General features: G+C 48.7%; 1 protein-coding gene across 1 annotated transcript in view; it reads right to left on the minus strand.

Moving 5' to 3' along the window:
- Positions 1 to 22,711, minus strand: part of dnai3 (dynein axonemal intermediate chain 3) — an 85,493-nt gene that overhangs the window by 34,452 nt on the left and 28,330 nt on the right. Inside the window, exons 10-13 of the mRNA XM_052013159.1 lie at positions 20,323 to 20,412; positions 13,155 to 13,277; positions 2,525 to 2,598; positions 286 to 433 (exon numbers count right to left, since the gene is read on the minus strand). Of these exons, the coding sequence (XP_051869119.1) occupies positions 286 to 433; positions 2,525 to 2,598; positions 13,155 to 13,277; positions 20,323 to 20,412 (435 nt within the window). The remainder of the gene's footprint in view (positions 1 to 285; positions 434 to 2,524; positions 2,599 to 13,154; positions 13,278 to 20,322; positions 20,413 to 22,711) is intronic.

Consider the following 22,711-nt stretch of genomic DNA (forward strand, 5'->3'; position numbering starts at 1 on the left):
GCACCTTATTGACTGCCTGCACTGCACTTTCTCTGTAACTGTAACACTTTATTCTGCATTCTGATATTGCTTTACCTTTGTAGTACCTCAGTGTACATGTTTTGAAATGATCTGTATGGATGTTATCTGTCTGGAAAAACAACATTTTTCACTGTATTTTGGTACATGTGACAGTAATAAACCAATTACCCTGCAGTAAGAGTTTGTATCTAGAAGCCTGGAGTTCAGCCGAGCTACTTCCAAAGGTCTTGCCCTTCCCCTCCAGATGGGGCATGTTGGTCCTACCTTATGCATTGGCTTCCAGTGGAGATCCAGATGTTTGAAGGTGTTGGGCACTCCCTCAGGATTCTGGAGTTCCTTCTCCATTTTCCGTTTATCTTGCATTGACAGGGCGGTGGATTTTGGGTGTCGGATATCCCAGAACAGTATGGTGCTGTGGGGGAGCAATAGTGTGAGCTTCAGACGTCTGTCTCTCAGAGAAGTTGCAATACTGATGCATCAGAAATTCCCACTGGTATAGCAAGGCAGTGGAAAAGGGACCTTTGGGAATGGTAGAGAGAGATTTGAAATTTGTAGAAAGAAGGTCTTTCTACCCATCCTGAAGTAAATAAGATCCAGTCATAGAGTCATACAGCACGGAAACAGGCCCTTCGGCCCAACTTGTCCATGCCGACTGTGTTGCCCAGTGAGCTAGTCCCAGCTGCCCGTGTTTGGCCCACAGCCCTCTAAACCTCTCCTATCCATGAACTTATCGAGATGGCTTTTAAATGTTGCTAATGTGCCCGCCTCAACCACTATTTCTGGCAGCTCATTCCAAATACGCACCACCCTTTGTGTGAAGAAGCTGCCCCTGATGTCCCTTTTAAATCTCTCACCTCTGATCTTAAACCTCTGCCCTCTTGTTTTTAGCACCCCCTCCCTGGGAAAAAGACTGTGTGCTGTCACCAACAACACACACAAAATGCTGGAGGAACTCAGCAGGTCAGGCAGCATCTATGGAGGGAAATGAACAGTCGATGTTTCAGGCTGAGACCCTTCATCAGAACTGTGTGTGTCTCCTATGTGTTTTCACCTTCTCTATGCCACTCATGATCTTTTATACCGCTAACAGGTCACCCCTCAATCTCCTAGGGAATAAAGTCCTAGACGACATATCTTTCTCCTTGTAAGTCAGGCCCCCAGGTCCAGGCAACATCCTGGTAAATCTTTTCTGTGCTCTTTCTAGTTTAATAACATCTTTCCTATAACAGTGTGACCAAAATTGTATACACAATAAGATAAGGTAAGATCTCTTTATTAGTCACATGTACATTGAAACACACAGTGAAATGCATCTTTTGCGTAGAGTGTTCTGGGGGCAGCCCGCAAGTGTCGCCACTCTTCCGGCGCCAACATAGCATGCCCACAACTTCCTAACCCGTACATCTTTGGAATGTGGGAGGAAACCAGAGCACCCGGAGGAAACCCACACAGACACGGGGAGAACGTACAAACTCCTTACAGACAGCAGCCGGAATTGAACCCGGGTTGCTGGCGCTGTAATAGCATTACGCTAACCGCTACACTACCGTGCCTGCCCAATACTTCTTGCCTGATGGACATAAGGCAGTTCCGACAACCCAAGCATCTTCTAATCCTTGTAACTATAACTCCACAGCCAATGGGGAAAAGGGGTAACAGTGGCCCACAAGTAGATAGGGTGGTAAAGATGGCGTACGGCATACTTGCCTTTATCGGTCAGGGCATTGAGTATAAGAGTAAGAAAGTCACGTTGCAGCTGTATAAAACTTTGGTTAGGCCGCACTTGGGGCATTGTGTGCAGTTCTGGTCGCCCCATTACAGGAAGGATGTGGAGGCTTTGGAGAGGGTGCAGAGGAGGTTCACCAGGATGCTGCCTGGATTAGAGGGCATGAGCTACAAGGAGAGGTTGGACAAACTTGGGCAGTTTTCTCTGGAGCGTCGGAGGCTGAGGGGAGACCTGATAGAAGTTTTATAAAATTATGAGAGGCACAGACAGGGTAGACAGAGTCTTTTTCCCAGGGTAGAAATGTCAAATACTAGAGGACATGCATTTAAAGTGAGAGGGGAAAGTTTGAAGGGGATGTATGCAGCAAGTTTTTTTAAAACAGAGAGCGGTGGGTGCCTGGAACGGGCTGCCAGGGGTGGTGGGGGAAGCAGATACAATAGTGGTGTTTAAGAGGCTGTTGGATAGACACATGAATATGCAGGGAATGGAGAGATATGGATCATGTGCAGGCAGAAGAGATTACTTTAATTTGGCATCACAGTCGACATAGACATGGTGGGCTGAAGGGCCTGTTCCTGTGCTGTACTGTTCTGTGTTCTATGGCAGGTGACCGGGGAAGAGGACTTGGGCAAGGTGGGAAGTGGGGAGGGGGCCGGGATAAAGGACGGAGGGAGGGGAAACAACTTTATGTAATAATGAAAAGCTTTTGACTTAAAGCACTTGAGGTGAATGTTTGATGAGGATCTGATAAATAGTAACACACAAATATATACCTACCAGTCTGGAGAACATGTGACAAGCTGGACACACATCCCATCTATGTTCTCACATGGGACCCCAAACTTTGTTAACTTGAAAAAAAAAGGAAATTATTAATTAAGTAATGCAAGGGAAACAATATGGAAAACAGGAGCAGGAAGAGGCCATTCGGTCCTTCCGGCCTGCTATAACGTTCAACAGGATCACGGCTGATCAGCTGATTTAGTACCTGTTCCCATTTTCTCCCCATATCCCTTAATCCCTTTGGCCTTAACTAATATATCCAGCTCCTTCTTGACCTGGTCTCCACTGCCCCCTGGGAGAGGATTCCACACACTCACCACCCTCTGGGACATCTTCAAGAGGTGGTGCCTCAAGGCGGCAGCATCCATCACTAAGGACCCTCACCATCTGGGACATGCCCTCTTCTTGTTACTTTCATCGGGGAGGAGGTACAGGAGCCTGAAGACCCACACTCAACGATTCAGGAACAGCTTCTTCCCCTCCGCCATCAGATTTCTGAACGGTCCTTGAACCCATGAACACCACCTTGTTTTTTGCTCTATTTAATTTTGTAACTTATAGTAGTAGTAATTTTACATCTTTGCACTGTACTGCTGCCACAAAACAATAAATTTCATGTCATCTAAGTCAGTGATGATGCTTGATTCTGATTCTGACATTTCTCCTGCTTTTCGTTCTAAATTCTGTGTTTTGTTGCCTGAACCAATGAGAAGCAGCTTTAGACTCTTCACCTCAGGAACATCTCTCGGTATCTGGTCTGTCCAGTCCTGTTAAAATGTTTCTATAAGGTCCCCTCCCTTTCTTCGAAACTCCAGTGAATACAAGCCCAACCAGCCCAATCTCTCCTCCTACCTCAGTGCTCTCGTCCCAGGGATTAGTTCATCGCTCTCCTGTGTGTAAGAACATCCTCCTCAGATAAGGTGACCAAAACTGCGCACAAAGCTCCAGATGGGGTGCATTCCTCTGCTCTTTCCTCCATCTTCTTGGGTAATTAGGGATGAATAAAAAACCTGAACCTAAACCATGTCCCACCAGAAAGCAAGAGCATCGTTTGGAAATGTGCTCTAACCAGATCCTTATCATACAATCCGGGATGGGTTGTTGGAATTGAAGATTAGTACTTTGTGCTTCAACTGGCGTTTCCAATAGTGTCTTGATATGAGAGGACATTTTGTGTAAACATGGGCAGATTGCTGTTCAAGCAGCCCGAGTTCAGAATTCATCTCTTGAAATGAGTTGCGAGTCCCACAGCTGGAGAAATTATATTCAAACGATTATTTCTTAATTATCACTGGGACACCCAGGTTCAGCTGAACACCAACACCTTTCAATCTTCCACTATTTAAAAAATACATGCAATTTGTCACCTCTCCCTCAGCGTCAACAAAACAAGAGGGCTGGTCATTGACTTCATGCCCTGTCTGTATCAACGGTGCTGAGGTGGAGATGGTTGAGAGCTTCAGCTTCCTAGGTATAAGCATCACCAATAGCCTATCGTGGACCAGCCATGTAGACACAATGGCCAAGAAAGCTCACCAGCGCCTCTACTTCCTGAGAAGGCTAAGGAAATTCGGCATGTCCCCTTTGACCCTCACCTATTTTTATAGATGCACCATAGAGAGCATTCTATCTGGATGCATCACGGCTTGGTATGGTAACTGCTCTGCCCATGACCACAAGAACCATCGAACAATACAGCACAATACAGGCCCTTCGGCCCACCATGTTGTGCTGACCTTCAAACCACACCTAAGACTATCTAACCCCTTCCTCCCACATATCCCTCTATCTTAAATTCCTCCATATGCTTATCTAACAATCTCTTGAACTTGTCCAATGTATCAGCCTCCACCACCACCCCAGGCAGCGCATTCCATGCACCAGCCACTCTCTGGGTGAAAAACCTCCCTCTGACATCTCCCTTGAACTTCCCACCCATTACCTTAAAGCCATGCCCTCTTGTATTGAGCATTGGTGCCCTGGGAAAGAGTTTCTGGCTGTCCACTCTATCTATTCCTCTCAATATCTTGTACACCTCTATCACGTCTCCCCTCATCCTCCTTCTCTCCAATGAGTAAAGCCCTAGCTCCCTTAGTCTCTCCTCATAATCCATACTCTCTAATCCAGGCAGCATCCTGGTAAATCTCCTCTGAAACCCTTTCTAATGCCTCCACATCCTTCCTATAATGAGGTTACCAAAACTGGACACAGTACTCTAAGTGTGGTCTAACCAGAGTTTTGTAAAGCTGCATCATCACTTTGCGGCTCTTAAACTCGATCCCACGACTTATGAAAGCTAACATCCCATAAGCTTTCTTAACTACCCTATCCACCTGTGAGGCGACTTTCAGTGATCTGTGGATATGAACCCCAAGATCCCTCTGCTCCTCCACACTGCCCAGAATCCTGCCATTTACCTTGTACTCCGCCTTGGAGTTTGTCCCTCCAAAGTGCACTACCTCACACTTCTCTGGATTGAACTCCATCTGCCACTTGTCAGCCCAGCTCTGCATCCTATCAATATCCCTCTGCAAGCTTTGACAGCCCTCCACACTATCCACAACACCACCGATCTTTGTGTCATCTGCAAACTTGCTAACCCACCCTTCCACCCCCTCATCTAAGTCGTTAATAAATATCACAAAAAGTAGAGGTCCCAGAACCGATCCCTGTGGGACACCACTAGTCACAGCCCTCCAATCCGAATGCACTCCCTCTACCATAACCCTCTGCTTTCTACAGGCAAGCCAATTCTGAATCCACACGGCCAAGCGTCCCTGGATCCCTTGGCCTCTGACCTTCTGAAGAAGCCTACCATGTGGAACCTTGTCAAATGCCTTACTAAAATCCATGTAGACCACATCCACTGCACTACCCTCATCAATCTTCCTGGTCACTTCCTCAAAGAACCCTATCAGGCTTGTGAGGCAAGATCTTCCCTTCACAAAGCCATGCTGGCTGTCCCTAATCAGTCCATGATTCTCTAAATGCTCATAGATCCTATCTTTTAGAATCCTTTCTAACAGCTTACCCACCACAGATGTAAGGCTCACCGACCTGTAAGGGGACAACATTCGCCACCCTCCAATCCTCCGGTACCATCCCGTGGACAACGAGGACTCAAGGTTCCTAACCAACAGTTCAACAATCTCCTCCCTCGCCTCACGAAACAGCCTGGACAATATTCCGTCAGGCCCCGGGGACTTATCTGTCCTAATATTTTCTAACAGCTCCAACACATCCTCTCTCTTAATATCTACATACTCTAGAACATTACCCTCACCAACACTGTCCTCAGCGTCATCAAGACCCCTCTCCTTGGTGAATACTGAAGAGAAGTATTCATTGAGAACCTCACCCACTTCCACAGCTTCCAGGCACATCCCCCCACCTTGGTCTTTAATCGGACCTACCTTTACTCTAGCCATCCTTCTGCTCTTTATGTATGAGAAAAAAGCCTTGGGGTTCTCCTTAACCCTACTCGCTAAAGCCTTTTCATGTCCCCTTCTCACTTTCCTCAGCCCTTTCTTAAGTTTCTTCCTTACTACTCTATATTCCTCACGAGCCCTGTCTGATCCTTGCTGCTTACACCTTATGTATGCTGCCTTCTTCTTCCTAACTAGTTGTTCCACCTCTCTTGTCGCCCATGGTTCCTTCACCCTGCCATTCCTTCTCTGCCTCACCAGGACAAATTTATCTCTAACATCCTGCAAAAGATCCCTGAACATCGACCACATCTCCATAGTACATTTCCCTTCAAAAATGTCATCCCAATTTACACTCCCAAGTTCTTGACTTATAGCCTCATGATTCGCCTTTCCCCAATTAAATATCTTCCCGTCCTCTTTGCTCCTATCCCTGTCCATGACAATTCTAAAGGTTATGGAGCAGTGGTCACTGTCCCCCAAATGCTCACCCACCGATAGATCTCTCACCTGTCCCTGTTCATTACCTAAAACTAGATCTAATATGGCATCCCCTCTAGTTGTCCTGTCAACATACTGTGTCAGGAATCAGTCCTGGACACACTTAACAAACTGCGCCCCGCCTAAGCCCTAGGCACTAAGTAGGTGCCAATCAATATTTAGAAAGTTGAAGTCTCCCACGATAATAACCCTGTTATTTTCGCATCTCTCCAAAAACTGCCTCCCAATCTGCTCCTTAGTATCCCTGCTGCTACCAGGGGGCCTATAGAATACTCCCAGGAGGGTAACTGCTCCTTTCTTGTTCCTAACTTCTGCCCAATTGACTCTAGAGAGGATCCTTCTACATTATCCACCCTTTCTGCAGCTGTAACAGTGTCCCTGACCAGTATCTCACCCCTCCTCCTCTTCTCCCCACCTCCCTATCCCTTTTAAAACACTGAAAACCAGGAATATTTAATATCCATTCCTGCCCTGGTGTCAGCCATGTCTCTGTAATAGCCACAATATTGTAGTCCCATGTACTTATCCAAGCTCTCAGTTCATCACCCTTATTCCTGATGCTTCTCGCATTCAAGTAAATGCACTTTAGCCCATCCACCTTTCTACTTTTATAGCCTGTGCTCTGCTTCTCCTTCCTCAAAGCCTCTCTACCTGTCACATCTGACTTTTCCCCATCCCCTTCTTCCTCTGACCTACTCCTCCAGTTCCCTTCCCCCTCGCAAACTAGTTTAAACCCTCCTGAACCACCCTAGAAAACCTGGCCGCAAGGATATTGGCCCCCCTCAGGTTCGGGTGTAACCCGTCCTCTCTGCACAGATCCCACCTTCCCCAGAAAAGATCCCAATGATCCAAAAATTTAAAACCCTCCCTCCTGCACCAACTTCTCAGCCACACATTTATTTGCCATCCCCTCCTATTCCTCCCTTCACTATCGCGTGGCACTGGCAGCAATCCCGAGATCGCTACCCTTGAGGTCCTGTTCTTCAGCCTTCTGCCGAGCTCCCTAAACTCACTTCTCAGGACCTCATCCTTCTTCCCACCTATGTCGTTGGTACCAACATGAACCACAACTTCTGGCTGTTCTCCCTCCCGCTCTAGAATCCTGTGGACCCGATCAGTGACATCCCGGACCCTGGCACCTGGGAGGCAACATACCATCTGGGATTCATGCTCACTGCCACAGAACCTCCTATCTGTCTCCCTGACTATCGAGTCCCCTATCACTACTGCCTTCCTCTTCTCCTCCCTTCCCTTCTGAGCAGCAGGACCGGTCCCAGTGCCATAGACCTGGCCACTGCTGCTAGGCCCCGGCAGGTCATCTCCCTCAACAGTCTCCAAAGCGGAAAACCTGTTACTGAGGGGAACAGCCTCCAGGGTCCTCTGCTCTGTCCGCCTGTTCGTTTTCTTTTTCCTTTTCTCTACCCTGACAGTCACCCTTCTATCTGCTTCCTGGACTCCAGTAGTACCTGCTCTAAGGTGGGGGGGGGGGGGTGACCATCTCCTGATGTACAGTATCTACATAACTCTCCCCCTCCCTGATGCTGCGCAATGTTTGAAGCTGCAACTCCAGCTCATCGATTGTGAGCCGAAGTTCCTCCAGCCTCAAGCACTTACTGCAGATGTGGCCACCGTGGACCACAGCAAGGTCCACGAGCTCCCACATCAAGCAGCTGCAGCACACCACCATGTCCTCCATCTGAACTAATTCTTTCTCCCCCTAGTTTTTCTACTTAAAAATTTATAACAGATAACAGGTAAAACCTTACCTTTACCTACCTACCAGCTACTCACCTGCCTCGCCCCTTTGCGCCTAAGCCCCTTGAACCAAAGCCTGACCACTCTGCTCCCTCTCACTCCGCTGCCCGCTCTGACACTGCTGGCTGGATATGGCGGTTTGCTTTTTAAACTGCCCGCGCCTTACCTGCCGATGTCACACGCCTGCGCAGTCCAGCCCCCACTATTCCCGATTAAAAACTTATAAAACAACTTAAAAAAAGAACCTTATAAAATCTAACAAGAAACTGCAGAGAGTTGTGGACACAGCTCAGCACATCACGGAAACCAGCCTCCCCTCCATGGACTCTGTCTACACTTCTCGCTGCCTCGGTAAAGCAGCCAACATAATCAAAGACCGTCCCACCCCGGACATTCTCTCTTCTCCCCTCTCCCATCAGGCAGAAGATATAAAAGCCTGAAAACGTACCACCAGGCTCAAGGACAGCTTCTATCCCACTGTTATAAGACCTCTTGTACGATAAAGATGAACTCTTGACCTCACAATCTACACCGTCATGGCCCTTGCACCTTATTGTCTGCCTGCACTGCACTTTCTCTGTAGTTATGACACTGTATTCTACATTCTGTTATTGTTTTTCCCTTTGTACTATCTCAATGCACTGATGTTGTGAAATGATCTGTATGGATGGCATGCAAAGCAAAAGTTCACTGTATCTCGGTACATGTGACAATAATAAACATATTTTATCCTGAGGAAGGTTCTGACATATAGAGAACTCTGTAGGTGGTGTCTGTAGTCTTGGAGATTGATACTGATCATGGCTTCTACAACATTTCTCTCTCTAACATAGACATGCTCACCATGGACCGCCCAAAATTGCATAAACCCCTCCAGCTTCAAATTCCCTTCCCATCTTGACTTGGAAATATATCTCCATTCCTTTATTGCTGCTTATGGGACAATTTTTACCAGAATGTGGTTCACCTCAACCTTCTCGGGAGTAATTAGATGTGGGCAATAATCCTGGGATCCTCTAAGTGCGGACGGGATATTGGTTAAATGGTGAAGTATTTTCTATCGAAATAACTTGCAAGCTGGAAAAGAAAAGAGCAAGATACCTACTTGCATTTGAAGGCTCAAGTTCCTTCAAGTTTATTGTCATGGGCACACATACCCAGGGTATAAAGGCCATGAAAATGAGCTTTTTGCAGTAGCAGCTCAGTACATTACAAACAGGACAAACATAAATTACATAAACTTAAGTTTGTAGCGGCTGCGACTGTGATGTGAGAATAAAGACACGAGTCTGCAAGCTGTAGAACAAGACTGATTTATTTACCCGCCTTGTGCGGGCCTTTTAAGCAGCACAGTTCTCGCCCTCTGAAAACAGAAATAACATATGCGCTATGTCATCAAAACTTTTCCCGCGTGCGGGTTTTCCCTGTCGCTCCGGGAAGACGAAGGCCCAACGTCATCTTGGGCCTCGCCGCTCCAATGACGCGCGACCCGACCAACCCGTTTGACTGAGGGTGGTAGGCCATGGTGATGTGCAGCTGCGTTCCTAGGCTGGAGGTAAACTGGGCGCCTCTGTCTGAAGTGATGTGAGCCGGAACACCAAAACATGAGACCCAAGTTGTGAGCAGCGCCCGGGCGCAGGAATCGGTCATGATGTCTGAAAGAGGGGTTGCCTCTGGCCACCTCGTGAACCGGTCCATGATGGTAAGGAGGTACCGCACTCCTCTTGAAACAGGCAGGGGACCAATGAGGTCGATGTGAATGTGGTCGAATCTTCTATGGGTAGGCTCGAACTGCTGTGGCGGGACCTTGGTGTGTCATTGGATTTTTGAGTCTGGAAGTGCGGACAAGTCTTGGCCCACCCACTGACCTGTTTGTGCAGGCCGTGCCAGACGAACTTGTTGGCGACTAGTCGGACAGTCGATCTGATGGACGGGTGCGCCAACCCGTGTACCAAGTCGAAAATACGTTTCCGTCAGGCTGCAGGGCGGGACTGACCTGTTGCAACATCGTACAGGAGGGTCCGTTGGCCAAATTTAGGTTTCTTTGGCCTTAACGAAGGCAGCCGCAGCCTCGTCGTTCCAGGCGATGTCCTTGCCCTTGCCAGACATCAGTGAGACAAAAGGAGCACGATACGGGCTTCTGCAGGGATGAAACGATGGTAAAAGTTGACCATCCCAACGAACTCCTGCAGGGCTTTGACTGTGTTGGGACGGGCAAAATGGCGGATAGCGTCTACCTTGGCGGGTAGGGGTGTTGCTCCCTCCCTGGTGATTCTGTGGCTGAGAAAATCAATAGAGTCAAGGCCGAATTGGCACTTGGTCAGGTTGATAGTGAGGCAGAAATCACTGAGGCGGGAGTACAGTCGGCGGAGGTGGGAAAGGTGTTCTTGGTGGTTACGGCTGGCGATGAGAATGTCATCTAAATAAATGAACATGAAGTCCAGCTTGCGGCCTACCGCGTCCATCAGTCGCTGGAAGGTCTGCGCGGCGTTCTTAAGGCCGAACGGCATTCGAAGGAATTCGAAGAGGCCGAACGGAGTGATGAGCGCAGTTTTGGGGATGTCGTCAGGGTGGACCGGGATTTGGTGGTCCACCTTGGAGAAGATGTGGGCCCTGTGCAGGTTTGCCACAAAGTCCTGGATATGAGGGACGGGGTAGTGGTCTGGGGTGGTGGCGTAGTTCAGCCTGCGGTAGTCGCCGCAGGGCCTCCACCCGCCGGTGGCTTTGGGGACCATGTGCAGGGGGGAGGCCCAGGGGCTGTCTGACCTGCGAACGATCCCCCAGCGCCTCCATGCGGTGGAACTCCTCCTTCGCCAGGCGGAGCTTGTCGAGAGGTAGTAGTTGTGCTCGGGCGTGAAGGGGTGGCCCTGTCGTAGTGATGTGGTGTTGCACCCCGTGTTTGGGCATCGAATTCGTGAACTTCCGTGCCAGGACCGATGGGAACTCGGCTAAGAGCTTAGTGAACTCGTTGCCAGACAGGGAAACGGAGTCCAGGCACAGGGCTGGTAGGCTGGCTTCTGCCAGAGAGTAAGTTTGGAAGGTTCTGGAGTGCACTAGCTGTTTCCCTCGTAGGTCGACTAACAGGCTGTGGGCCTGGAGGAAGTCGGCTCCCAGGAGTGGCTGGGCGACGGCGGCAAGGGTAAAGGTCCAGGTAAAACGGCTGTCGCTGAATTGTAATTGAACTGTATGGGTACCGAAAGTTTGTATCATTGTGCCGTTTGCGGCTTTGAGGGTGGGCCCCTGTTGCCGGCTGCGAGTGTCGCAGCCGGTGGGAGGCAAAACACTGACCTCTGCTCCAGTATTGACAAGAAAACGACGTCTGGACTGCTTGTCCCAAATGAATACGGAGGCTGTGTTGGCGGCAAGCCGCCATAGCCATCAGCAGCGACTGGCCCTGGCGTTTCCCTGAAACTTGCAGGGTGCGCGGCATCAACGGGCCTCTGCGCCCCACCTCTGATGGTAGAAACACAGCTGGTTGCCAGTGTTGTCGTCTGTGTTTCTGGGGTGTGGTCACTCGGTTGCTGGGACTGCTTTAGGTAGGTGTTGGGCACGCGGTCTGGCGATTTGGCTGACGGATGAACCGCTCTCGCATTTGGCCTTCCACAGGACATCTGCCCAGGTGGCTACCTCACGTGGGTTGCTGAAGTCGGCATCAGCCAACAGCAGATGAATGTCGTCGGGCAGCTGTTTGAGGAAGGCCTGCTTGAACATCAGGCAGGGCTTGTGTCCCTCAGCCAAGGCCAGCATCCCGTTCATCAGGGCTGATGGAGATCTGTCCCCCAGGCCATTGAGATGAAGCAGGCGGGTGGCACGCTTGTGACGGGAGAGGCCGAAGGTCCGAATGAGGAGGGCCTTGAAAGCTGGGTACTTATCTTCCTCCGGAGGAGACTGGATGAAGTCTCCGACCTGGGCGGCTGTCTTCTGGTCCAGGGGGCTGACCATGTGGTAGCACCGTGTGGAGCCCGAGGTGATCTACCGCAGTTAGAACTAGGCTTCGGCCTGGTCAAACCACACGTGGGGCTGAAGCGTCCAAAAGGTGGGCAGCTTGAGTACCACTATGTTGGCTGTTACGTTGTCGGTCATTGTGTGGGTCCAAAATCCATTTGGACTGTCGGGGTCACCAATGTAGCGGCTGCTACCGCGATGCGAGACTAAAGACACGAGTCTGCAAGCTGTAGAACAAGACTGATTTATTTACCCGCCTTGCGCGGGCCTTTTAAGCAGCACGGTTCCCGCCCTCCGAAAACAAAAATGATGTACGTACTATGTCATCAAAACTTTTCGCGCGCGTGGGTTCTCCCCCATCGCTCGGGGAAGACGAAGGCCCAGTGCCATCTTGGGCCTTGCTGCTCCGATGACGCGCACCCTGACCGCCGAGCCAGTTCGCTTGAGTGGACGGTGTCTCGCCACAAATTATTATAAATTATACATAAATGATATGACAAAATAGACAAAAATATACAGAATGACATCAGTGCAAGTTGAGGGCAATATAGTGGGAAGTAGAATTAGGGTTTTTCAGGTGGGTTCAAGAACCTGAGGGCAGTGGGGAAAAAGCTGTCGTTGAACCTTGAGGTGTGGGTCTCCAGACTCCTGTACCTCCTCTGCCTCTTTCTCAAACCCACAACCTTGACCATTACAGAAGGCACAGGTGCAGGTTCCCTACCCAATTCCAATTCAACCTAACTTGGAAATTTGTGTCTAAATCCTGGAACTCCCACCTCAACAGCACTATGGAGCACCTTCACCAGAAGGATTGCAGTGGTTCAAGAAAGTGGCTCACCCCCAACTTCTCAATGACCAGGAGGGCGTGGGTGATAAATGATGACCGTTCAACATATACAACTGTGATATAACATACCAACTTCTATACCCAATGCCCAGTTGATTACTACAACCAATGATTGAATTGAGAAACTGTTTTGGAAGAGATAGTTCCTTACCTCAAAGTGGTCTGGTAGCCAGCACAGGTCAGTAATCAGGGATTTGTGCCTGTTTTCTATTGACGACACTGCACAGTAATGAGCAATGGGGACTTCGCAAGGAGGTGCAGGATCCAACTCAGGCTGAAAAATGAAACACCAGGAACAAGCTTTACCTTAATGTCCACTACCCAAATGTCTAGTAAGCAAGAGTGCAAACAAATACAGAAAATGCTGGAAACACTCAGCAGGTCAGGCAGCATCTGTGGAGAGAGAGAAACAGAGTTGACTTTTAAGGTCAAAGACCCTTCATCAGAAAGGTGGTGTTATTGACAGTGAAGGTGGTTATTGGGACTTAGAGGGATCTTGATCAGCTGGGTGAGTGGGCCAAGGAACGGCAAATGGAGTTTAATACGGATAAGTGAGAGGAGTTGCATTTTGGGAAGACAAATGAGAGCAGGTCATTTACAGTGAAAGGTAGGGCCCTGGGGAGTGTTGCAGAACACAGGGACCTAGGAGTACATCGTTCCCTGAAAGTGGTGTCACAGGTAGACAGAAGTACTTGGCACACAGGCCTTCATCAGTCAGGGCATTGAGTATAGAAGTTGGGATGTTACGTTGCAGTTGTACAAGATGTTGGTGAGGCCACATTTGGAACACTGTGTTCAGTTTTGGTCACCCTGCTGTAGGAAAGATGCCATTAAGCTGGAAAGAGCGCAGAGGAGATTCATCAGGATGTTGCTGGGACTTGAGGGGCTGAGTTATGGAGAGAGGTTGAGCAGGTTGGGACTTTATTCATTGGAGCATAGGAGAATGAACCTTACGGAGGTGTATAAAATCACGAAGGGCATAGAGAGGGTGAATGTGCACAGTCCTTTTTCCAGAGTTGGGGAATCAAGAACTAGAGGGTATGGGTTTAAGGTGAGAGGGGAAAGATTTAAAAGGGACCTGAGGGGCAACTTCTTCACACAGAGGTTGGTCCATATATGGAACGAGCTGTCAGAGGAAGTGAGTGAGGCAGGTACTTCAACAACATTTAAAAGGCACTTGGACAGGTCCATGGATGGGAAACGTTTAGAGAGATATGGGCCAAACATGGGTAAATGGGACTAGCTTAGATGGGAATTTTGGTCGGCATGGACCAGTTGGGCTGAAGGGCCCGTTTCTGTGCTGTATGATTCTAGGACTCCATACAGTGAGGGGTGTAGATGGGGTGGAGTTTGTTAAGTGTGTTCAGGAAGGATTCTTGACACAATATGTAGATAGGCCTACAAGAGGAGAGGCTGTGCTTGATTTGGTATTGGGAAATGAACCTGGTCAGATGTCAGATCTCTCAGTGGGAGAGCATTTTGGAGATAGTGATCATAATTCTATCTCCTTTATGATAGCACTGGAGAGAGATAGGAGCAGACGGACTAGAAAGGTGTTTACTTGGAGTAAAGGGAATTATGAGGCTCTCAGGTAGGAAATTGGAAGCTTAAATTGGGAACAGATGTTCTCGGGAAAGGTACGGAAGAAATGTGGCAAATATTCAGGGGATATTTGTGTGGAGTTCTACATAGGCATGTTCCAATGAGACAGGGGAATCATGAGAGGATACAGGAACCATGGTGTACAAAGGCTATAATAAATCAAGTCAAAAAGAAAAGAAAAGCTTACAAAAGGTACAGAGAGCTAGGTGATGTTAGAGATCTGGAAGAGTATAAGGCTAACAGGAAGGAGCTTAAGAAGAAGATTAGGAGAGCCGGAAGGGGACATGAGAAGGCCTTGGCGGGCAGGATTAAGGAAAACCCCAAGGCATTCTACAAGTATGTGAAGAGCAAGAGCATAAGGTGCGAAAGAATAGGGCCTATCAAGTGCAGCAGTGGAAAAGTGTGTATGGACCCGGAAGAAATAGTGGAGGTACTTAATGAATACTTTACGTCAGTATTCACTATGGAAAAAGATCTGGGGGATTATAGTGGGGACTTGCAGCGGGCTGAAAAGATTGAGCATATGGATATTAGGAAAGAGGAGGTGCTAGAACTTTTGGAAAGCATCAAGTTGGATAAGTCGCCGGGACCAGATGAGATGTACCCCAGGTTGCTGTGGGAGGCGAGGGAGGAGATTGCAGAGCCTCTGGCAATGATCTTTGTATCATCGATGGAGACGGGAGAGGTCCCAGAAGATTGGAGTGTTGCGGATGTTGTTCCCTTATTCAAGAAAGGGAGTAGAGGTAGCTCAGGTAATTATAGACCGGTGAGTCTTACCTCAGTGGTTGGTAAACTGATGGAGAAGATCCTGAGAGGCAGGATTTATGAACACTTTAAGAGGTATAATATGATTAGGAATAGTCAGCATGGCTTTGTCAAGGGCAGGTCCTGTCTTACGAGCCTGATTGAATTTTTTTGAGGATGTGACTAAGCACATCGATGAAGGGAGAGCAGTAGATGTAGTGTATATGGATTTCAGCAAGGCATTTGATAAGGTACCCCATGCAAGGCTTATTGAGAAAGTAAGGAGGCATGGGATCCAAGGGGACATTGCAGTGTGGATCCAGAACTGGCTGGCCCACAGAAGGCAAAGAGTTGTTGTTGAAGGGTCGTATTCTGCATGGAGGTCGGTGACCAGTGGTGTACCTCAGGGATCTGTCCAGGGACCCTTACTCTTTGTGATTTTTATAAACGACCTGGATGAGGAAGTGGAGGGGTGGGTTAGTAAGTTTGTGGATGACACAAAGGTTGGGGGTGTTGTGGATAGTTTGGAAGGCTGTCAGAGGTTACAGCGGGACATAGATAGGATGCAAAGTTGGGCTGAGAAGTGGCAGGTGCAGTTCAAACCAGATAAGTGGTTCATTTTGGTAGGTCAAATATGATGGCAGAGTATAGTATTAATGGTAGGACTCTTGGCAGTGTGGAGGATCAGAGGGATCTTGGGGTCCGAGTCCATAGGACGCTCAAAGCGGCTGCGCAAGTTGACTCTGTGGTTAAGAAGGCATATGGTGTATTGTCCTTCATCAATCGGGGAATCGAATTTAGGAGCCGAGAGGTATTGTTGCAGATATATAGGACCCTGGTCAGACCCCACTTGGAGTACTGTGCTCAGTTCTGGTCATCTCACTACAGGAAGGATGTGGAAGCCATAGAGATGGTGCAGAGGAGATTTACAAGGATGCTGCCTGGATTGCAGGGCATGCCTTATGAAAGCAGGTTGAGGGAACTCGGCCTTTTCTCCTTGGAGCGACGGAGGATGAGGGGGGACCTGATAGAGGTGTATAAGATGATGAGATGCATTGATCGGGTAGATAGTCAGAGGCTTTTCCCCAGGGCTGAAATGGTTTCCACAAGAGGACAGAGGTTTGAGGTGCAGGGGAGTCGGTACAGAGGAGATGTCAGGGGTAAGTTTTTTACTCAGAGAGTGGTGAGTGTGTGAAATGGGCTGCCAGCAATGGTGGTGGAGGCAGATACGACAGGGTCTTTTAAGAATCTTTTGGATGGGTACATGGAGCTGAGAAAAATAGAGGGTTATGTGTAAGCCTAATATTTTCTGAGGTAGGGACATGCTCGGCACAGCTTTGTGGGCCAAAGGGCCTGAATTGTACTGTAGGTTTTCTACGTTCTATGACTCTATAACTGGGGCAACATTCAAGGTGAAGCAAGCTTAGAGTCACATTAGGAAGGGGGGAGGTGGAGAGGATCAAGGGACAGATGCATGATAGGATGAGGCGCTTGCGAGGTGAGAGAACAGTTTAGTGATCGGTGCTTTCACCTCTGGTCTTGGGGGCTGCATCCAACCAGACTGAAGATCTGAGAGACTTCTGCTCCAAGTCTGGCAGACGTGCTCAACTCCAGTGATGATTCTGAATGGTTTAGCTGCTGTTTTGGCTGTGTAGTGATTCTAGCCCAGAGTTCCCATTCCATTTTCTGTTTTCATTGGCTTGGGGGAATCAGTTGGAACTGCTTCACTAATGTCTGCATTTACTAACATCTGCCTTGCTCATTTCTTGAGGAGAAACAGGCCAAGGCTTACGAGAGTGTCCCTGAAGCTGGAGTTTGGGCCAACTCACTCTGGGAAAGTGAAATGAGAATCTAGTATGGTTAACTGGATGAATAAGAACTTGGCCAATCTGGCAGAGACGGGATGAGATGTCCTCGGAGGGTTCTCCTTCTGGGAGTACAGACCGATTCACTGTAAATCCACACAAGATGGATACAGTAGTGCAGCTGCTGCCTGGATTAGAGAGTATGGTTTATGAGGGGAGACTAAAGGAGCTAGGGCTTTACTCATTGGAGAGAAGGAGGATGAGAGGAGACATGATAGAGGTGTACAAAATATTAAGAGGAATAGATAGAGTGGACAGCCAGCGCCTCTTTCCCAGGGCACCAATGCACAATACAAGAGGGCACGGCTTTAAGGTAATGGGTGGGAAGTTCAAGGGCGACGTCAGAGGGAGGTTTTTCACCCGGAGAGTGGTGGGTGCATGGAATGCGCTGCCTGGGGTGGTGGTGGAGGCTGATACATTGGTCAAGTTCAAGAGATTGTTAGATAAGCATATGGAGGAATTTAAGATAGAGGGATATGTGGGAGAAAGGGGTTAGATCGTCTTCGGTGTGGTTTGAAGGTCAGCACAACATGGTGGGCCGAAGGGCCTGTATTGTGCTGTATTGTTCTATGGTAGCGATTAGTGTAACGCTATTACAGCACCAGCGACCCGGGTTCAATTCCCTCCGCTGTCAGGAGTTTGTACATTCTCCCCATGTGCCTCCGGGTGCTCCGGTTTCCTCCCACATTCCAAAGACGTACGGGTTAGGAAGTTGTGGGCGTGCTATGTTGGCACCGGAAGCGTGGCGACACTTGCGGGCTGCCCCCAGAACACTCTACGCAAAGATGCATTTCATTGTGTGTTTCGATGTACCTGTACATGTGACTAATAAAGGTCTTATCTTATCTTATAGATGTTCAATATATCATTTGGTCTTGCTGTGTGCAGGGAAGATTGGAGTTTATTACTCAAAAATCCACTCCGGGCAAAGCTTTTTAAGTACAATCCAGCTGAACTTTGGCGAACGATGGGGCATCTATTTGTGCTTTCAGGTCCAGTATTTGAGGCTGAATCCAGCCCATCCTGAGGAAAGGAAAGACTTCTGTCCCTCCGAATTCAGGCTAGGCATGAAATGGCAGGTACGTACGGTATAGAAATGGGCCATTTGGCCCATCTGTACTGTGCTGGTGTTTCCTCCATCTCCCCACACCACCTGATCCCTCTCTCTTTTCTCCCTCTGTACACTTATCCAGCTTCCCCTTAAATCTACCTGAGAGTCACAGAGTCACACACCATGAAAACAGGCCCTTCGGCCCATCAGTCCATGCCGACCATCAAACACTCATTTACACTAACACAGATCCCATTTTATTCTCCCCACATTCCCATCAACTTCCCCCAGATTCTACCCCTTGCCCACACACTAGGGGAGAGGTGGGTTCACCACTGGAAGACAACCTGGCACGGCAGAGATGTTAAGGATCTGTACAAGTCTTTCCACAAACATTGGGCAGCTGAGCTTGAGTGAGGTTAGCTCCCTGGGCACCGTCTGGTTAACGGTAACAGCTGAGGGCATTGACTTGGTGATAGACTTCTCTAACATTAGTTCAGAAAATTTCCAAATTGTTCCAGTCACAATCACAATGCAATCACGAAGAAGGCATGCCAGCGGCTCTACTTTGTTAGGAGTTTGAGGAGGTTTGGTATGTCACCAAAGACTCTTGCAAATTTCTACAGATGTACAGTGGAGAGCATTCTGACTGGTTGCATCACCACCTGGTATGGAGGCTCTAATGCACAGGATCACAAGAGGCTACAGAGGGTTGTAGACTCAGCCAGCTCCATCACGGGCACAACCCTCCCCACCATCGAGGACACCTTCAAGAGGCGGTGCCTCAAGAAGGCCGCATCCATCACTGAGAACCCTCACCACCCGGGACATGCCCTCTTCTTGTTACTGCCATCAGGAGGTACAGGACTCATGCTCAACGATTCAGGAACAGCTTCTTCCCCTCCTCCATCAGATTTCTGAACAGTCCATGAACCCATGAATTAGCTTGTTATTCCTTTTCCTTTTGCATTACTTATTTGGTAATACATAGTAATTTAATGTCTTTGCACTATCCTACTGCTACAAAACAACAAATTTCATGACATATAAGTCAGAGATAATAAACCTGATTCTGAGGTTCTGGTGAAAATGGATGTTCGATGGTCAGTCTATGTCAGTGGGCCGAAGGGCCTGTGCTGTATGACTGATTGACTCGGTGACAGATTTTAACTGGAACAATTTGGAAGCATTTTGAACTGACGTTAGGAGAAGTCTGTCACCAAGTTAACACCCTCAGCTGATCCATTAAACGGACAGTGCCGCCGAGCTAATCTCACTTGAGCACAACTGCCCAATATTCATGGAAAGACTTGTACAAACTCTCCCTGTCCCCCAACATCTCTTTATTCTATCCATTCCTCCCCTACCTTCTCTCCTACTGAAACTAACTTGTTTTCTCTCTTTATCGATTCTGATGAAGGGTCCTGGAGCTAAAACATTAACTGTTCCTCTCTCCACAGACACTGCCTGACCTGCTCAGCGTTCCCAGCATTTCCTCTTTTTATTTCAGATTTCCAGCATCTGCAGTGTTTTGATTTTTGTGCCTTGTTTTTATTCTTCAGGTGGGACATGGTGGGACACGGCCCCTCGCTCCCTGTGGTGGAACGTGGCCTCCCTCTCCCTGTGGTGGGACGTGGCCCCCCTCTTCCTGTGGTGGGACGTGGCCCCCCTCTTCCTGTGGCGGGACGTGGCCCCCCTCTTCCTGTGGCGGGACGTGGCCCCCCCTTCTCCCCGTGGTGGGACGTGGCTCCCCCTCTCTCCCCGTGGTGGGACGTGGCCCCCCCTCTCTCCCCGTGGTGGGACGTGGCCCCCCCCTCTCCCCGTGGTGGGACGTGGCCCCCCCCTCTCCCCGTGGTGGGACGTGGCCCCCCCTCTCTCCCCGTGGTGGGACGTGGCCCCCCCTCTCTCCCCGTGGTGGGACGTGGCCCCCCTCTCTCCCTGTGGTGGGCAGTTGTCCCTCGCTCCCCATGGTGGAACATGGCCCCTCTCTCTCACCTTCCAAACCTCCCTCTCTCGATCTCAGGTTATTTTGTTTTGTGGCTTCCACCTTTACTCACCAGGAGGTTTGATGTGTGGGTTTCTGGCTTTGCGGCTGGAAGGTAGCCCTGCAGTCTCTCCGTGAACTCGCTGATATCCCACAGCACCACCTGCTCAGTGATAGAGAGCAAACATCAGTAATCATGGGAACCTGCCATGCAACCCCCTCAACCTGGTACACACCATCCCGGGGGATTCACAGGAGCATTGCCAAGTGATTATAATCAGGCTGGTTGTCCTGTGGCCCAAAAACCCTGGTTGTAGGTATACACCGTGGAAAGAGGCCCTTTGGCCCAACTTGTCCATGCTGACCAAGATGTCAATCTCAGCTAGTCCCATTTGCCCATATCCTTTCCATGTACCTGTCCAAATGTCTTTCACACATTGTAATTGTAATTGGCAGTTGGTTTATTATTGTCACATGTACCAAGAAACAGTGAAAAGCTTTGTCTGCATGCCATCCAGATATTTCCACCATTCACATGTACATCGAGGTAGTACAAAAGGAAAACAGAATGCAGAATAGAGTGTTGCAGTTACAGAGAAAGTGCAGTGCAGGCAGACAATAAGGTGCAAGGGCCATGACGAGGTAGAATGGGAGATCAAGAGTCCACTTTTATCATAGCCACCTCTGCCACTTCCTCTGGCAGTTCGTTCCATGTACCCAGCACACTTTTTGTGAAAAACTTGCCCCTCAGGTTTCCTTTAAATTTTTCCCCTCTCACTTTAAACCTCTGCCCTAGGTCAGGGAGGAACATGTTAAAGGAGGTGGAACTTTTCTATGGACCTTCTGGGGTAGATGCAGGGATCAAGTTTCCTCTGGCTGAGAAGCAGGAATCACTGTCTCAAAATGAGGGGTCAACCATCAGGACAGAAATGGGAAGTTAACAAAAACCGTACACACTGGAAATCTGAAATAAAAAATGAAAATGCAGGAAACACTTGGCAGTTGAGCAGCATCTGTAGAGAGAGAAACAACTAATATTTCAGGTCAAAGACCTTCAGTTAAAACTGGGGGGGAGTTCTGACGAAGGATCTCAGACCCGAAAGATTAACCCTGTTTCCCTCTCCTCAGATGCTGCCTGTTGAAAGTATCCTGACAGGTTGCATCACGGTCTGGGACGGTAATTCCAATGCGCAGGAATGCAAGAAGCTGCAGAGAGTAGTGCACTCTGCCCAGTACATCACGGGCACATCCCTCCCCACCATCGGGAGTATCTACAGGAGGCGCTGCCTCAAGAAGGCAACATCCATCATCAAAGATCCCCACCATCCGGGCCGTGCCATCTTCTCGCAGCTCCCATCGGGCAGGAGGTACAGAAGCCTGAAGTCCCACACCATGAGGTTCAAGAACAGCTACTTCCCTTCAGCCATTCGATTCTTGAACCAGCTGGCAAAACTCTAATCACTGCAGTTTAACAACACTGTGACCACTTTGATCACTTGGTAATAAAATAGACTTTTTTTTTGTTCTAATTGTGTTCTTTCTAGTAAAAATTGTGTATAATTTATATTTAATTTATTTATGTTTTTCTTGTGAATGCTGCCTATCTGATGCTCTGTGCCTGTGATGCTGCTGCAAGTAAGTTTTTCATTGCACCTGTGCACACATTGACTTGTGCAGATGACAATGAACTCGACTTTGACTTTGACCTGATAGGTGTTTCTGGCATTTTCAGTTTTTATTAGAGATGACATTTTTCTTCCCAAAGAGGATGGTGAATCTTTGGCGCTGTTTGTCCAAGAGGCCCTGGTTGCACAGTGGTGTGGCGGTTAGTGTTCCTGCTTCACAGCTCCAGGGACCCAGGTTCAATCCCAGCCCCAGTTTCCCCCCACATCCCAAAGTTTGTACATCAGCCCTCAGTGAAGGTTACCGGACAAAGAACCAGAGGGAAGTCGATAGGTGTGTGTGAGAGAGGACAAGCTGAAGGGGTAAAGAGAAATAAACAGAGTGGGATCGGACGGATAAGGTTGTCACCCTGGGAGCTGGCATGGAGCTGATGGACCGAGTGGCCTTCTTGGTAGTTGTTGCAAGTATAAGAAGACAGACATTGATAGCTGTTTGAATATACAGGGATATCAAGTTCAGATTTATGCTCACAGGGAACGAATGCCATGAAGATTTATTACAGACATGACAAACATAAGATAAACTTACGTAAGATGTTATAGATAACTTACATAACAAAATAAACATAACGACATTAGTGCAGGTTGAGAGGGAGAGAAAAAGATATTGTCTGAGGTGGTGTTATGGGGTTAATAGAGGAAACGACATTCATTAACTCCAAACAATCTGCTGGGGGAACTCCGGGTCGAGCAGCATCTGTGGGGGGAAAGAAACTGTTGACATCTTGGGTCGACACCCGGCATCAGGACTAAAGCGTTGAACTGTGGAGCAGGCACAAG

This window comes from Pristis pectinata, chromosome 3, assembly GCF_009764475.1.
Source record: "Pristis pectinata isolate sPriPec2 chromosome 3, sPriPec2.1.pri, whole genome shotgun sequence".
NCBI classification, from domain to species: domain Eukaryota; kingdom Metazoa; phylum Chordata; class Chondrichthyes; order Rhinopristiformes; family Pristidae; genus Pristis; species Pristis pectinata.